This window comes from Micromys minutus (assembly GCF_963924665.1).
Source record: "Micromys minutus genome assembly, chromosome: 10".
Classification (NCBI taxonomy): Eukaryota; Metazoa; Chordata; class Mammalia; order Rodentia; family Muridae; genus Micromys; species Micromys minutus.
The window spans coordinates 46998110-47012807 of NC_137979.1; the positions used below are offsets into that span (position 1 = coordinate 46998110).

The 14698-nt window shown below is 53.1% G+C and overlaps 2 protein-coding genes across 3 annotated transcripts; one reads left to right on the forward strand and one right to left on the reverse strand.

Annotated features, from left to right (window-relative positions):
* Positions 1-5765, reverse strand: P3H4 (prolyl 3-hydroxylase family member 4 (inactive)). The gene is made up of 8 exons (XM_080924645.1): positions 5257-5765; positions 5008-5160; positions 4709-4880; positions 3817-3945; positions 2838-2983; positions 2276-2359; positions 600-744; positions 1-413 (listed from the first exon to the last, which is right to left on the reverse strand). Exons 1-8 carry the CDS (start codon positions 5737-5739, stop codon positions 391-393), a joined length of 1335 nt encoding a protein of 444 aa, XP_080780771.1. The 5' UTR covers positions 5740-5765; the 3' UTR covers positions 1-390.
* Positions 5766-6792: 1027 nt separating this feature from the next.
* Positions 6793-14698, forward strand: FKBP10 (FKBP prolyl isomerase 10; the record flags this gene model as incomplete). 2 transcript variants are annotated; one of them, XM_080922851.1, is made up of 10 exons in its annotated part: positions 6793-7034; positions 10597-10742; positions 11045-11234; positions 11349-11494; positions 11782-11971; positions 12083-12228; positions 12739-12931; positions 13166-13308; positions 13504-13667; positions 13961-14698. In XM_080922851.1, 10 exons carry the CDS (start codon positions 6793-6795, stop codon positions 14144-14146), a joined length of 1746 nt encoding a protein of 581 aa, XP_080778977.1. In that variant the 3' UTR covers positions 14147-14698. The 2 variants fall into 2 exon arrangements, with proteins under 2 accessions (XP_080778977.1, XP_080778978.1); XM_080922852.1 differs by having other exon boundaries at positions 12742-12931.

The following is a 14698-nucleotide window of genomic DNA, read 5'->3' on the forward strand; positions in this document are numbered from 1 at the left end:
TTTGAGGTTTTTCCTTTTGTTTTATTTTGAGACAGGGTCTTACAACATAGCCTCCACTGGCCTGGAACTCACTAAGTCAGGCTAGCTTAAAACCCACAGAGATCCACCTGCCTCTGCATCCCAATTGCTGGAATTAAAGGCATGAGATGATACCACATTCAGTTCTTTTTGTTTGAGACAAGATCTCACTACATAGCCCGGACTGGCCAGGTTCTCACTGTGTAAAACGGGCTGGCCCGGAACTCAGAGATCCGCCTCCTTCTGCCTGCCTCCTCCAGGTACCAGGGTTAAAGGTGTGTGCCACCACAGCTGGCAATTTAAAGTCTTAATAAATAGTTCTTGCCCCCAGCCAGGTGTCCTGAGCTTGAAGAGTGTCACCATGTCACTATCTTATGCCAGTTCAGGCTCTGGCTCTGAAAAGGAACGAGAGAGCAAGAGTTAGTCTTGCCTATTCCAACAGGCATCTGAGCACTGCCCAAGCAAAACAGGTCACTAACAGGCTGCACCCTACCCACCTGCACACCCCAGGGGAGAGAACCCTGTCCCCAGTGCCCATCCCAAGCTGTGTTCCTATCCCTTCAGCACAATCCAGTACTGACCGGCCTCAGCCTCATCACCCTTGGCATCTGGCTCCTGCCACCAATCAGCATAGAGACCCTCCTCATAGTCGCCCTCGCCCTCGAACTCAGCATCAGATAGAGGTTCTTCAGGCTCCGGGAGTGATTCTGTCTCCTCCACTTCCATCTAGAGCAGCCCAGGGTTGGGGGAGAAACTGAGTCACAGCAGACCCACATCCAAATAGGCTCCCCTTCAGATCAGAACACCCCCTACTCCATCTTTCAGCCCCCACCCACTTTAGCAGGTTTGGAGTTGAGCAAGCAGGCCCCAGAAGGCCTGAGACCTCTTCCCTCCCCAGAGATAGCATCTAATAGGATGTCAAGGTTTGTCCTGCTGGGTCCCATTCTGAAACTGCTTCCCTGAGTGACACTTGGGGCTCAACCAGCAGAGGCGGGGTGCTAGCGTCAGCACTGCCTGCGCCTCAGCCCCACCTTCGGCCCCACACCCGGTGAGAACACTGCTAGTGTGTGCATTTTGTCTTCTGGCTTTTGCTCCCCTGCCAGGAATGCCTTGGCAGCCCTGACCTGGATGGGCCTGTGGATTCCACCAAAGCCACATGTCCAGTCCAGACTGAGGCCTTCAAGTATCACCCTCGCTGGTGCCCATGCTGGTCTCTGTAGCTATGCCCCCTCACGAGAACCTCTGGGAGACTGTTTCTTCCAGCCACTTACTGCAAGCCAAGCCTGACATCTGGCAAACAGCAGACTCAGAGTGACAGTCATCAAAACTGCTGCAGATTCTGAGCGTCTACTGGGTGCCAGCTGCATGTACTATGTGCTTTAAATAATCTCATTTAATTGTCACCTCAATAAAAGTCAAAGGGGCACGCTTCTCATAAAAATCAGGGTTTTGCTATGCTGCTTAAGACCCGACGCTGAGGCAGTCGGGTGTGGTGGAGGCTGCTCCCGAGTTCACTGAATGTGAGTACAGGGAATATACTGAGGGGATGAATAAATAAACCACACAGCAATCCCACAAGAAACCCAGGCCAAGGGATGGAGAGAGGACCTGACTTCAATTCCCAGAACCCACATGGCAGCTCACAACTGTCTGTGACTCCAGTTCCCTCACACAGGCATACATGCAGGCAAAACACCGATGCATGGAATAATATTAATAATAATAATAATAATAATAATAATAATAATAATAATAATAATAATAATAATACCCAGGCTGCCAAACCTTCACTCTGAACTGGCTCTCCCAGTATCAGTCACTCATTCAGCCATTTGTCCAGTGGCTCAAACTCAGTTTCTGAGCACAAGCAAATGCCAGGTGCTGTAGCTGGGGATCATTTAGTCTCCTATCCTGGGATGGAGCTGTTGAGCTGGCCATGGCGAGATGGTTGAGGACCAGGTCTCAGACCAGGTGGCCAGGCAGGTGGGGAAGCCAGTGTAAGCCCAGAAGAAAGCCAGGACATCCAGCAAGGGCTCTCTAGAGGAGCTACCATTTGAGCGGGGTCCCAGGAAGTATAGTCCTGGAATAGGCAGAGAAAGGGCCCTGGGAACACTGAGGTACTGGGAAAGGAGAGGTACAGATGGGGGGGCAAGAAACCCCTACTTCACAACAGCCAGAGCTGAAACACACAGTGGTGTCAGGAAAAGAGCCTAATATGTCCCCATCGTGGTCCAGCCTCTCATGGGGAGCCACTCACCTCATCATCTGACTGAAGGTACATGTGTGTGAAGTCTAGCAACTCCCGAAGCTCAGAGGTCTGGTTGTGATAGAGCATAGCTTCCTAGGAAGAGGGAAAGACAGGGTGAGGTCAAGCCTGCTGCCAGACAATAGGAAGAGGGAGCTCAGGGATGAGGAGAAAATGGATCAGTTCGAAGACAAATTCTAGCTACTCGGAACATGGGATTAAGAATTCTGAGGATTCCAGGAGGAAGAGTTCGTCAATCCATTAGTAATGTCTGCCACGGGCATGGAAAGTGGGGATGGCCCCCAGGAGCCTTGGCCTAAACTCCCAAGGGGTTTTCTCATTGGTTCATGTTAACGGGCTCCCAGGATGGGGACTCAAAGGATGGCACTGAGGTGGAAGCAGGCATGTGTGGGCACCTATTTGCATCCTCCACATCCCAGACACTGTGCTGAAGTCTAGACTCTAGCCATAGACCACATTCATTCCTTCCCCTTCCTCTCCAGTCTTCCAAGGAAACCAAGGTCTTTCAAACAAAAACACAAACCACAAAACTGCACATGAGACCAGTGCCCACCTCCCGGGGCTGGAAGTCCTCCTCTTCAAGGCCCCAGCGAGCCCGGTGGAAGCGGTAATATACCAGGTTCTGCTGCATGACACTGTCCTTGGGGTCAAAGAGCATGTAGCTAGCGGCGCTGCGGGCAGCCTGGCGCACATCATTCACTGCAGGCAGGAAAGAGAAGGGGATAACCCTAATGTTTCCCTTTAAAGGCAACCCCACCCCCACCTTCCAACCTAAACCCACAGCCTCTACTCCCCCAGATGCCTCCCAGAATATGTGCTGGCTCCTCACCCCGCCCAAGCGAGCACAACCCAGCAGGCCCTGGGTGTTGTCCTCCTACCAGGCAGTGAGTCACTGACCCTCAATCAGTCTCTGCGTTTCACAGAAAAAGGACTGGAAGCGCAGATTAGATAAACTGCTTGTGCTGATATTGCCGAAGAGGGACAGCAGTTCGGGGGGATTACAGGCCCTCAGCGTCTTTGCCACAGCCTTCAGGAAGAGTCTCCTGGTCCCTGACCTCAGAGCCCCTCCACTCACAGCTCAAGTCCCTGAAATGTGACATCCCTGAGTTGTAGGAACCCTGGACGGTCCAGCCCTAACTCCAGATGGTAGAGGACCTCCTGTGAATCCCTAGTGACAGGGCTAATAAGTCTCTTGCCCTTTAGGTACCTCAGTCTAGTCTGATGAAGAATGGGTCTAGGAATGTCAATGGCAAGATGTTGGAGAGAGGAGGGGTATGGGCTACATACACTGTCCAGTGCTGAGCAGTGTTGCTGACCTAGACTACCCTCAAGTGGCCTTGACTGAGGCCTCTCACCTGCTTCATACCCTCTGCCTGGGTTCCTTCCAATGCCTCTACCACACTTAGCCTTTCTTCCCCTTCTCAGGAGTCTTCCATCGGAGACACACATTCTCCTGCTTCTGGGAGCCCCCACGTACTGTCCTTCCCTAACCCCCTTAACCCCACTTTACCCAGTCCATCCCCGAAGCTCACATTTGTAGTAGGCAAACTGCAGGTAGTGATACATGGTGGCCACGAACTTGTCCACAAAGAAGCCACCTACGTTGGGGGTGAGATTGGCTTCACAGTCCACCTTACACTGCAGGGACTCTGCGAAGAGATCTAGGAAGGAAGCAGCCACTATGAACCGTGTGCTAACCCTGTGGAGACAAAGATCTGCTATGGAGCCTGATTCCCTTGTCAAGAGTTCGTGGGTTATCGTGTGTGGAAATGTTTGGCACCCAGTATATCATGCGGCTGAGAAGCACTTGTTCCCCACTGCCCCATAACTGAACCCCTATCTGACGAGAGACAGACAGACAGACAGACAGACAGAGTGTGAGTTCTGGGAGAATTGATGGGAACCCAATGATAGTTCTTTCTGCTTTATCTCTACCCCATTTGAGAGGCCTTGTGGTTACAGATCCACAGACTAGCTGTGGTTCCAACCAGAACTACTTTCTGCACTTACCGGACTGGTGTCAATTCCTCATCTTTGTCCTTGTTGTTCGAGACAAGTTCTCACTGTATAGCTTTAGTTGCCCTGGGACTTAGGTAGACCAGGTTGGCCCTGAACTCCCAGAGATCCCTCTGCCTCCTGAGTGCTGGGATTAAAGGCATGTGCCACCATGCCCAGGTGTTTTTGTTTGTTTGTCTGTTTGTTTGAGACGATCTATTTTTCTACATAGCCGTCCCAGAATTTGCTTTGTATACCAGCATTTCTGTCACCAGACTGGAGACAGAAAAGGCCTATCTCGCTCGTAGCTTCCAAGCACTTTGCTAGATCTGCTGAATGCTGTCCAAGGACACAGTCATGCATTAAGAGGCCTAAGGCTCGGGAAGCCAGGGTACCATGGATACCTACAGTGGTCTGAATGGTAGGTACCTGCTATGGATGGGTAGAAGTCCTTGAAGTCTACCTGCTCGTGGGCCCCCTCACAGCCAGCTAGACACCGAGTAAAGACCGTCATATACTCAGCCAGGGCCCGTTCCATGTCTTCCGTACTGCTGCGAAAGTCCCCGCTGTTGTAGAGCTTCACAGCCCGGAGGAACACAGCCTGGAGAGGAACATGGCAAGGGGGAGTCAAGGGAACCCCTAAGGTTCATAAGGTGTGTGCGTGTGTTGGGTGAAGAGATTATAGGAAGGCGCACCAAGACTAGCCATCCCTCCCACTCTCTCCACACCTCGTAGGGCTGGGCCTCCAGATCGGTGAGGGACTCATCTCCGATATCCAGCATCCCCCTGTAGTAGCTGAGATACTTGGCGGTCAGCTCGTGCTTGGGGTTCCTCTGGAGGAAGGTGTAGGCCGCAGCCACCGCCTTCTCCAGTCGGTTGGCCTGGTGAGGAGCGTGGGGAGTGGGTCAGTGGGGCCTCGGACGCACCGCGGGCCACACGTTCTGGGGAAACTCGACGGCGGCCCGGGCCGCGCCCACCTTGAAGTGCGCATAGTGTAGGTACTGGTAGGGCAGGCGGTTCTGGAAGTCGCGCAGCAGCTGCCGCGGCGGGTAGGGGACTTGGAAGGCGGGCAGCGTCCGCTTGCAACGCCGCAGGCAGGCGGCGCGCTCCAGGACGTGGCCGAAGAGCCGTAGCTCGCGCGCCCAGTCCTCGCCATCCCCGTCGTTGTTGTCGTCGTCGGGGCCGAGCGCAGGCCGGGGCTGCGAGGCGGCGGGGCCACTGCAGTTGGCGTGGCAGAAGGCCTCGCTGTCGCGCAGCAGCCGGTGCAGCCGCAGCGCCGCCTCCAGGTAGCGCGCGCTCTCGCGCCAGCTCTCGCCTTCGTACTGTTCCAGAGCGTGGCCGTAGGCCGTGGCCAGAGGCATCAGGTCCTCCGGGGGGAATCCTCGGAAGCTGTACTTCTCGTACTGCGCGCCGGCACTGCCCAGCAGCAGCCACAACAGCCCCCACGCCTCGCGAGCCATGCCCGCGCCGCGCCCGGAGGCTCACCGAGCAGCTGGCGACCGTCGGGCTCCAGCCCCGTCCCCCCACCCCCCGCCCCGGAGTTTCTGCTGGGTCTTAGCGCCGGGCCAGGGCAAGAGCCGAGGGGCTGGGACGCCTCTCTCTTTCGGACGCTCGAGTCCGCTACGTGGGCTGGACTTCCCTCACTAGTAATGCTTACACCACCATCCGCCCTCCCAGGCCGACACGGGTGGGTGGGGCTACGTTTCACGCCCAGAAAGCCCCTCCCCACCGGCAGTGTCCCCCTCCTTAAGTGCCACCTCACTCCACTTTATCCATGCTCAGGATGGTCTTTTTCTCCCAGAGTCTCCTTTGCACCCTCTAGATGGCCCTGTAAACAAACACCCGCGCTGGCGTCGAGGAGGAGCACACCTCGTGTTACCTTGCACACCTAGAACTGACACCATCAGCCTCCCGACTGAGCCAGATTCCTGTGTTTTTATTGCAGCCAGGCTTTTTGCAAGACAATACAGCCTTTCACCTAGAGAACATTCTCCCTAACTCCTTTCTCCCACAACCTTTCGCGGGAGAGAGTTGGAGCGGATGAAGAACTAAAATAGCCCTCAGATTACAGCCTCACCTGCACAAGAAGCGGTCTAGATTTGGAATGCCAGGAAAGCTAGAGATTCCGCCAACCGGCTTTAGGACCCAGAGACTCTGGAAAAACTTTTTCATTTTGGAAGTCCACTCCAACTTCTCATCTTTCCCGAATCTCCCTCTGGGCCAGGCCCCGGGTCTCAGCCCCGATAGAGTTTTGGGGGAGGGAGAGACTCAGAGATCTTTGTGTCAAATTCCTGGGACTCAAGAGACTCTCAACCTGGCCCCCTCCTCCTAGTCCACCACAAGACATCACCCCGCCTGGCCAGCTCAGTCTCCCCAGCCCCCATTCCACGTGGACCCGCCAGGGCGGGGTGGGGAGAGAGGACAGGAAGGGGGGGAGTCAGCTCTGAGAGGAGGGGGAAGGAGTTTGGCGGCTGGCGTCCGCTCTCACTGCCGGCGTCCCTGATCTGAGCACCATGTTCCTTGTGGGGGCTCCCAGCCACACCCTCCACCGGCTCCACGTACTGCCGTTGCTGCTGCTTCTACAGACCTTGGAGAGGGGGTTGGGCCGTGCCAGCCCGGCCGGAGCCCCCTTGGAAGATGTGGTCATCGACAGATACCACATCCCCAGAGCCTGCCCCAGAGAAGTGCAGATGGGAGATTTTGTGCGTTACCACTACAATGGCACTTTCGAAGACGGGAAAAAGTTTGACTCCAGGTAAAAGATTGGGCTCTCCCAGACTCGGCACCGCTTTCCTGAGCTCCCAGAGAATATTGCCCCTTCTGAGTTTTGCATCCCCGTATTCCTTCCATAATCCCTAGCCACAAACAACATCCTGGGGAAAGCACCTCAAAGGATGTCTCCTGTGTTTAATACCAAATTTCAACTAAAAGATCCCCGCTCCCCAATTCCTGGAACTCTTGATGCTCAGATGACGTGCCACATTAACTTACCTTGGAGCGTAGTGTTAGAGGGCAAAGAGACTGCCTACTATATGTAATCCCTGGGGTGAGTGGTTGGATGGTCAGCCTGGGGCCGCCTGCCTTTCCACACACCCTGGCTCCCTGTGTACCTCCAGTTTTCTATGCCTTTGTGGTTGGAGACTAGAGAAATAACATTTTCTCTAGGGTGTAAGGACCCTAGAGCAGCTAGGGAGACCCTTAAGCAGAGTGGGCATTATAATTTGGGGGTAGACTATAGCTGGTACTGTGACCAAACTGTCCACGTGTCACAGATTCTGACATGCCATCCTGGGGAATCTTCTCCAAGCCTCTGGAAACTCAGATTCTCCATTTTAGCTTTAGAGCCAAGCTTCATTGCCAGCCTTGGCTTGATGGGATAGGCTTCTTCCATTCTGACCCAAGACCTTGGTCAGCCAGGCAGATGCCCATTGGTTTTGGGGGGACAGACCAGAGCTGTGTGGTAGCCTCTTTCCAGGCTTTAAGGTAAACTTCAGGCCCTATCACACTTGAAACTCTACACCACAAAGAAAAGTGGCCTTTTAGTCTCCTCTGAAATATACAGTTCAGCCCACAGTTAGCGGTTATGACTCTGAAGGAAGGTTTTTTTTTTTTTTTTTTTTGTACAGTGGATGAGAAAACCTTCTCCATGATGTGAGGCCCTGAGTTCAAACCCAGGCTGTGACAGAGGAAGAATCTTAACTTTCCTTGTCTGAAACATGAAGTGGGAACACTACCTACTTCTTCAGGGTGGGAATGGTGACAATGAATGACAGTGGCTTCCACAGGGCCTGCAGGCCTCCAGTGGCTTCAGGACACACTGGCTTAGGCTCTGACAGAACCCAAAGCCCGCTGGTGTTTAGCTCATAGAAACTCTGTGCACAGCATTGGCTTTTTGTTTTGTTTTGTTGTGGGGAGGGGAATCAAACAGGGTTTCTCTGCACAGCCTTGGCTGTTCTGAAACTCACGCTGTAGACAAGGCTGATCTCGAACTCAGAGAGCTACTTGCCTCTGCGCATGCCTTTAATCCCACCTGTCCAGCATCCCTGGCTTTTGTATAGTACTGTAAAGGAAACAGACCAGACATAAAGCCTGCACTGTGGGTAAGATGAGGAAGAGGGCTGAGAGCACAGCCCAGTAGCCTTTGGGAAAGATTTATGTCTATGAATGTGTGCCTGGTGTACTCTGCCAGTGCCACAGATGCTCTGAATTCTGAGACATCCTCCAGTCTCCCTATCTGAGACAGGATCTCACTATGTAACCCCGGCTGCCCTAAGAATCGCTATGTAAACTAGGCTGGTCCCAATTTAAGAGATGGCACACCTCAGTCTCTCAAGCAAAGGTTAAAGGCGTGTACCACCTTGCTCAGCCCTCCAGCAATAGTGATGAACTGGGATGGGCTGGGAGCTGGAGGTATCCTCCCTGTTGGGGACTTCTTAAGCCAGGCTTGGAAGCAGTTTCTAAGTGTTGAAATTGGAAAACTTTTAGGCCTTGGCTATACTACCTTCAGCCAAAATAGAATCTCCTGGCCCTGGAGAGATGGCTCAGTGATTAAAAGCACTTACTCTTGCAGAGGGTGGGTTTGGTTCCAAGAACCCTTATGGTGGCTCATAACAATCTGTTACTGCAGTTGCAGGGGATCTGACTCACTCTTCTGCTCTTTATAGACACCAGACATGGGATGTACATGATGCAGAGACAAAACACACTCATATACATACATACATACACACACATACATACACACATACACACACATACATAGACACATACACACATACATACATACATATACACATACATACAAATACACATATATAATACATACATGCACACATACATACACATATACACACATACATACACACATATATACACACATACATACATATACACACATACACATATACATACATACATATACACATACATACAAATACACACACATACATACATACATACATACATGCACACATACATCTTTTTAAAAAAATTTAATATCCCATTCTTAGGGCTAGAAGAGTAAGTAGTTCAGCCAGTGCAATGCTTGCCTAGCATGCATGAAGTCCTAGGCTGGACATCCAGAACCATATAAACTGGGTATGGAAGCACATGCCTGTAATACCAGCATCCAGGAGGCAGAGGCAGGAAGAACATAAGTTCAGGGTCATCCTTGGCTACATAGAAAGTTCCAGGACAAGCCAGTACTACCAATGACACCTGACTCAAAGATCAGGGGTGAAGGTAACTACAGTGATGGCTCAATGGTTAAGGGCACTTGCTGTACAATCGTGAGGACTGGTACCCACTTGAGTACCTGGGCATCCTGTGTATGCCCAGGGTCAAGGAGATAACCTGCCTCCAAAGATTAGTTATAGAGAGACGGATGACGACATACAGTGCCCTTTGGGTGCCAGTGCATGCACAGAGGTGCACACATTCACCACACACTGGTGTGCACACACTCACAGACACATATATAAATCTCTCTTTCCTTTATAAAAAAAAAAAAAAAAAAAAAAAAAGAACTATCTCTTTACTTGTGAAATCAGACCAAAGCCAGGATGAGTTTAGAATGGCTTTCTTCCGAGGAAGGCTGCTCTCTTCACCGATGGCCACTTCTGCTTCCAGTTCCTTGGAGAAGGGATGCTCTATAGCAGAAACACAGGATCCGTGACTTTAGGTGGTGTGATGAGTGTCAGGGCTCAATTTTTCTCTTAAACAAAGGGGGGAGGGCTGGATAGATGGCTCAGTGGTTAAGAGCATTGACTGCTCTTCCAGAGGTCCTGAGTTCAATTCCCAGTGGCTTGCAACCATCTGTAATGGGATCTGGTGTGTCTGAAGACAGCTACAGTATACTCATATACATTCGTTAATTAATTAATTAATTAATTAATTAATTAGATAGCAGACAGTTGTGTCTGCTCCACTCCGCCCCCCCCCCCCTTGCAGGGGAGTAAATGCTTCTGACCTCCTCTGGAACTTCCCCTCTTGTAATAGCCTATTATTATTATATTTTTATTTTTTTAGACAGCGTTTCTCTATGTCACTCTGATCGGAATTCCCTATTTAGACCAGATTGGTCACAAACTCACCGAGACCTACCTGCCTCTGCCGCCAGAGTGCTGGCATTAAAAGTGTGAGCTACCATGCCCTGCCAGCCTGTTATCCTGAGAGGGCATAAAGGCTCGCCCAGAAGAGTTGGAGAAAAGAGGAAGTGAGGAGTGCATGTGTCTGCACTGTGTCCTGGTATATTTGAGACTGGGCAGAGGGGGCATTGTGTGGCTGCATGAATGCTCATTTGTCCGTTTACTCCCCAGCTATGACCGTAGCACCCTGGTGGCCATCATTGTGGGTGTAGGCCGCCTCATCACCGGCATGGACCGAGGTCTCATGGGCATGTGTGTCAATGAGCGCCGCCGTCTCATTGTGCCTCCCCACCTGGGCTACGGCAGCATCGGCGTAGGTAAGGAGGCCGGGGCATGGGTATAGGGTGTGGAGGTGGGGGCAGGGGGTGGGAATAAACAGGATGCCAAAGCTCAGAGGTTCTGAGTGACTAGGCCAAGGTCATAACTGCCCACAATCTGATTAGCCGGGGTGGGGCAGTGGTGGGGTGTCTGTGGCCCTTGGTTGGCTCTGGAATGAGAAGAGCTGGATAGCAGCTGGAGCCAGAGGTGCAGCAGCTGGAGTTTGAGGTGTACCGCTAAGTAGTGTGTCTCTACTGGGCTGGGGACTTGTGTAAACTCGGCCTCTGCTGCTTCCCCACAGCGGGCCTCATCCCTCCTGATGCCACCCTCTATTTTGACGTGGTCCTGCTGGATGTGTGGAACAAGGCAGACACAGTGCAGTCAACCATCCTTCTTCGGCCTCCCCACTGCCCTCGAATGGTGCAGAACAGTGACTTTGTGCGTTATCATTACAACGGCACTCTGCTGGATGGCACTGCCTTTGACAGCAGGTAGAACCTGGGGGGTAGCCCTAAGGGCTGGGAACTGTGACCGAGAGAAGGGAGCCCTGCTGTACCCTGCCTCTCTCGCCTCCAGCCACAGGATCTCTGTCTCATTCTCTGCAGCTACAGTAGGGGAGGCACTTACGACACCTACGTCGGCTCTGGTTGGCTGATCAAAGGCATGGACCAGGGGCTGCTGGGCATGTGCCCTGGGGAGAAAAGAAAGATCATCATCCCTCCCTTCCTGGCTTATGGGGAGAAAGGCTATGGTAAGAGAATCCTCTAGAAGAGGAAAAACTAGGCTCCACCTAGAATTGTTCAGGTTGTATACTGTCCAAGGGCATCCAGCCAAGGAGGCAAGTAGAGATGAAAGTCCTCTTCCTAGACAGGATTGCTTTATTCTGATTCACACAGAGGCTCAATATGGGTGGGTGATGGCTTTGGGGACAACCAAAGGAGGTGGAGGTAGGAGACAGTACATCTTTTTGCATGAGTCCCCTTGCTGTGCCTGGGCTTGCTCCCCAAATGTATGGTTCAAGCCCTGTGCCCTCCCCAGGGACTGTGATACCCCCGCAGGCCTCCCTGGTCTTCTATGTCCTGCTGATGGATGTCCACAACCCGAAGGACACGGTCCAGCTGGAGACACTGGAGCTGCCCAAGGGCTGTGTCCGGAGAGCTGTGGCCGGGGACTTCATGCGTTACCACTACAATGGCTCTTTGATGGATGGTACCCTCTTTGATTCCAGGTCAGGGGGGTGTCCTGAGGTGGGAGGGTGAAGACTGAGGGGCACTCTGAACTGCCTGGAAGGGGTGGTGTCCCTTTGACTCCCTCACCACCCCTTCCCCTGTAATTGCAGCTACTCCCGCAACCACACCTACAATACCTATGTCGGGCAGGGTTACATCATCCCTGGGATGGACCAGGGCCTGCAAGGTGCCTGCATAGGGGAGCGAAGGAGAATTACTGTGCCCCCTCACCTTGCCTACGGGGAGAATGGGACAGGTAGGGTTTGGTCCCTAGGCCACCCCTCAGCTCCTCTGAAGTGTACCCCTGGGATTGTTGTCCTTCTTGTTGCTTAAACATGTGCAGCTTATACTTGGTCTCCCATTGGGTCCCTACCACGCAGACTCTGGTGCTCCTCCAGGGCAGGTCCCAACCTTCATCCACAGTGAAGGACAGCAAGCCTGAGTTTGGGGACAGAACAGTTAAGGATAAACAGCCTAGCACCACTGAGCAGAGAGATGCTTGGGAGCTCAGCCTCCTTGCTAATGCACTGAGTATCACTCACAGCAGGGAGCTTGCAATGTGTTGGGTGGAAAAGGGTTTTCCGGCCTCTCTGTCCCATTCCTCCAACATCAAGATGTAGGAAGCAGGAAGCACTCATTCTGGAACGTGCCATCTGACCTTGCATGATTTCTTGAGATTGGGAAGGGGTGTCCAGCCTGGACCCCATGGAGAGAGTGAGTAGCCCCTCACCCAGAGCCCTCAGCTAACTGCCCCATCTGGCCTCAGGAGACAAGATCCCTGGCTCAGCTGTTCTCGTATTCGATGTTCATGTCATCGACTTCCACAACCCTGCGGACCCTGTGGAAATCAAGACGCTGTCCCAGCCTCCCGAGAGCTGCAATGAGACATCCAAGAGCGGGGACTTCATTCGCTACCACTACAATTGTTCTCTGATGGATGGCACCAGGCTCTTCTCTTCGTGGGTTCTCGGGCAGGGCCAGGGCTGGGCAGATGGTGGGCTTAGGTGTGGGTTGACTTGTCAGGCCCCTTCTCCTCTCTCTGGGTCTCACAGTCTCTTACTCCCCATCTCACTGAACCTCGGGGAACCATGGGTGTGAAATGCAGAGGAATGGCTGTGTCAGGCTAGAGGAGAAAGAACTGCCTATGATGACAGGGACATTGAGAGAGAACTGGGAACCCACTCTCCCCACAGTCACGACTATGAAGCCCCTCAAGAGATCACCCTCGGAGCCAACAAAGTGATTGAAGGTCTGGACAGGGGCCTTCAAGGCATGTGTGTAGGAGAGAGGAGGCAGCTCATTGTGCCCCCACACCTGGCCCACGGGGAGAGTGGAGGTGAGAGACAGAGACCCAGACTCCGTGTTTACTCCCATGGATTACCCCCAACCATCTCAGGCCTTGGCAGCTGGTGGGTGGGATCAGGGAAACCTTCAGGACGGTTCATAAGCACCCCATGCCCTTCCATGAGAGAATGTGGAAACTCAGCTTCAAGTCTCCCTGGAATTCTCTCTTTTCCCTCTGTCTCTCCAGCCCGCGGTGTTCCAGGCAGTGCTGTGCTGCTCTTTGAGGTGGAGCTGGTATCCCGAGAGGATGGCCTACCCACAGGCTACCTGTTTGTGTGGTACCAGGATCCTCCTGCCAGCCTTTTTGAAGACATGGATCTCAATAAAGATGGAGAGGTGCCCCCAGAAGAGGTGGGTCAGGAACTTAGTCACAACCCCTACCCGGAAGCCAGCGTGCTCATTGCCCTCTCACTACCCACCTTCCTCTCCCTCTGCTGAGCTTCATGCCTTCTCTCCTGGACACTGTGCGTGCAGCCTGCCCTCCTCCTCCCACCCTCCATCTCAGACCCGAATCCTCTGGGTACCAGGCCTGGGGAAACAATGTGAGCCTGCAACCTGGGGCCCCTTCCCAAGGCCATCCTCAGCTGTTGACCGTGAGCCTCACCACCTTGTCCCTGTCCTCCTCTGTTCTCCCCCTCCCCTAGTTCTCCTCCTTCATCAAGGCTCAAGTGAATGAAGGCAAAGGACGCCTCATGCCTGGGCAAGATCCAGACAAAACCATAAGTGACATGTTTCAGAACCAGGACCGAAACCAGGACGGCAAGATCACAGCTGAGGAACTCAAGCTGAAGTCAGATGAGGACCAGGAGCGGGTCCATGAGGAGCTCTGAGGGCCAGAGTCTCAGGTCTGACCTCAGACACAAAGGCCCTTGGCTGGGGGGAGGGGCAGTGGCCATGGAACTGGCCTGCCAACAGACCCCTCCCTCAGGGGGGGAATAACTCTGGGGGTCATTGGATATCAGTAGAGACAGCTATGACCTTCCCATGGGCCATGGCTTCTAGTCCTTGGCACAGACATTCTTCATTTTTCTTTTCCAACCTTAAGCATCTTCCTTAAGGTTCCTGTGCTAGATCCAAATCAGGGAGAGGGCACTGGGGTTTGGTTTGGGTTACTGCTGACCCCACATACCCATCTCCTCCCACCCATGTCACTAGGCTCCAGAAGGGCCTCGGTTCTTCACTTTCCCAGATGTGCCCTTTATTTGTCCTGTCCTGTCCCATCTCCCTGTCCCTGTCTGTCCCCATTCTCTCTGTCATGGCAGCTCTGCAGGGGCATGAATCTGGGTGAGGAGAGCCTGCATCCTCCTGCCTCAGCTCTGCCTGCTTCTCAGGAAGGGGTGGCTCCAGGAACCTGCGGCCACCCTTCTCACTCGGTCTCCTCC

What these genes read in the sequence shown, in the direction of transcription:
- P3H4 (XM_080924645.1), bottom strand. Translation starts at nt 5,739, where the DNA reads ATGGCTCGCGAGGCGTGGGGGCTGTTGTGGCTGCTGCTGGGCAGTGCC. An exon ending in TACACTATGCGCACTTCAAG is followed by an intron (nt 5,161 to 5,256) that starts GTGGGCGCGGCC and finishes GCTCCTCACCAG; the next exon opens with GCCAACCGACTGGAGAAGGC. An exon ending in CTTCTACCCATCCATAGCAG is followed by an intron (nt 3,946 to 4,708) that starts GTACCTACCATT and finishes CTTCCTTCCTAG; the next exon opens with ATCTCTTCGCAGAGTCCCTG.